General features: G+C 49.0%; 1 protein-coding gene across 1 annotated transcript; it reads right to left on the bottom strand.

Annotated features, from left to right (window-relative positions):
* Positions 1-227: 227 nt before the first annotated feature.
* Positions 228-1,624, bottom strand: LOC104950453 (zinc finger protein 8-like). Its single transcript, XM_010776984.1, has 2 exons — positions 1,536-1,624; positions 228-1,338 (listed from the first exon to the last, which is right to left on the bottom strand). Exons 1-2 carry the CDS (start codon positions 1,622-1,624, stop codon positions 534-536), a joined length of 894 nt encoding a protein of 297 aa, XP_010775286.1. The 3' UTR covers positions 228-533.
* Positions 1,625-1,828: the final 204 nt, after the last annotated feature.

The following is a 1,828-nucleotide window of genomic DNA, read 5'->3' as shown; positions in this document are numbered from 1 at the left end:
CTAAACACATCGTACAGGAGACAATTTGACTGCTGATGTTCAGGTGTATATCAGTATGTAGTGTCTCTACTTTAAAGAGTCCTCTCCTGCTGATGTTCAGGTGTATATCAGTATGTAGTGTCTCTACTTTAAAGAGTCCTCTCCTGCTGATGTTCAGGTGTATATCAGTATGTAGTGTACTGCCTGTGCTGCAGCACCTCTTTTCACCCTCTGTCTGAAATCAGAGCCCAGTCTGCTCTGATTGGTTAGCTGGCCGGCTCTGTTTTGATTGGTCAACCGCTTACAGATGTCCCGCCCCTTTAGCTCATCCTGCAGAGCCTTGCTGTGAAAACAGCCAGCTGTTACCTGATTAGTTGTCCGTCTGCTGCAACGTTGAAATAATCTACCATTTTGAGCTTTTTCCCTAGAAACAAAACGGCAACCTCAGCACTGAACATTTGTACGCATATCATGTAGTGGCAGGTTAACAGGTCCCTTCACAGAAAACTGAATATCCCCTCATGGGATAAATCAAGTTGTTGTTCTTCTTCTGGTTAAAGCTGCTGTTGATCCGGATGGTGTTTCTGCAGGTGGATCCTCAGGTTCTGCTTCCCGGCGAACCTCTTCCCGCAGTGCGTACATCCGAACGGCCGCTCCCCGGTGTGAACGCTCTGGTGCGTCTTCAGGTGTCCGGACTGCGTGAAGCGCTTCCCGCACTGAGCGCAGCTGTACGGTCTCTCGCCCGTGTGAACGCGAACGTGCGTCTCCAAACTTCGCCCCGACGTAAACCATTTCCCACAGTAACTGCAGACGAAACGACGATCCCTGCAGAACTGATTCATCTCCACTGGGTCCAGTTGGGATCCTGCGAGCTGGAGCGCTAACGGGAAAGCTGGGACGTTCATATCGGATCTGTTGTTGTCGAGAAGTCTGTGAGACGGCAGGCTCTGATTGGTCCAAGAGGAACAGCAGATATCTGAGTCGTAGGAGATTAAAGACCCGCCTATTTTCAGCTCAGAAGTCCCGGGAAGCTGGAAGTTTTTTCCTCCCGACGCCCCAACGACGAGGAACTGTTTATCCGGAGACTCGCAGTCTGACTCCACGTCAAAAACAACGTCTGAAGAGTCGCCTCCTCGGCCTGGAGACCCAGGTGCACTCTGGGAGTTTTGACGCTCCGATGCCACCTCACTGTTCTGGTCCCAGAGCCTCGTGTCCCCCGAGGGTCCAGCTTCACTGTCGTCTGTATCCGACAGCTGCACCGCCGATCCTGCAGGAACACATGTTTTGGTAATTCTTATGTAAAATAGTCTTAAAAAACAGTTTTTTTGCCTCTCAAATAGAGAGATTTCCTGCGTTTCTCTGTTTAATATTAAATATTAAAGTGAATATATTTGGGTTTTGTAAGATATTTCAAGACATCACCTTGGACTTTCAGTAAATGGGATGGATATTTTTCACTATTTTCTGACATTTAATAGACCAAACAACGAACAATAACCCACAGATTTACTAATAATCAAAATACTAAGCAGAACTTCCTGGAACTCAAACTCAACAGCTCCAAGACCGGAGCCATCATAGTTGGCACCCCACACCAGGTTCGGTCATCCACCATCACCACCATCACCTTCTCCGGCCAGGACATTCCCCTCTCCTCAACAGTCACCAACCTGGGTGTGAAAATGGACGCCCATCTGACCTTTGAGGCTCACATTGAACAGCTGTGCAAGAACTCCTTTTATCACCTCAGGAACATCGCCAAACTCCGCCCCACACTCACTCTGTCTGACGCCGAAAAGCTGGTCCACGCCTTTGTCTGCGATGCACTCCTCATCGGGATCCCTAACAA

This window comes from Notothenia coriiceps, unplaced genomic scaffold, assembly GCF_000735185.1.
Source record: "Notothenia coriiceps isolate Sejong01 unplaced genomic scaffold, NC01 NC01_scaffold00017566, whole genome shotgun sequence".
Taxonomy (NCBI): Eukaryota; Metazoa; Chordata; class Actinopteri; order Perciformes; family Nototheniidae; genus Notothenia; species Notothenia coriiceps.
This window is presented reverse-complemented; position numbering and strand designations above follow the sequence as displayed.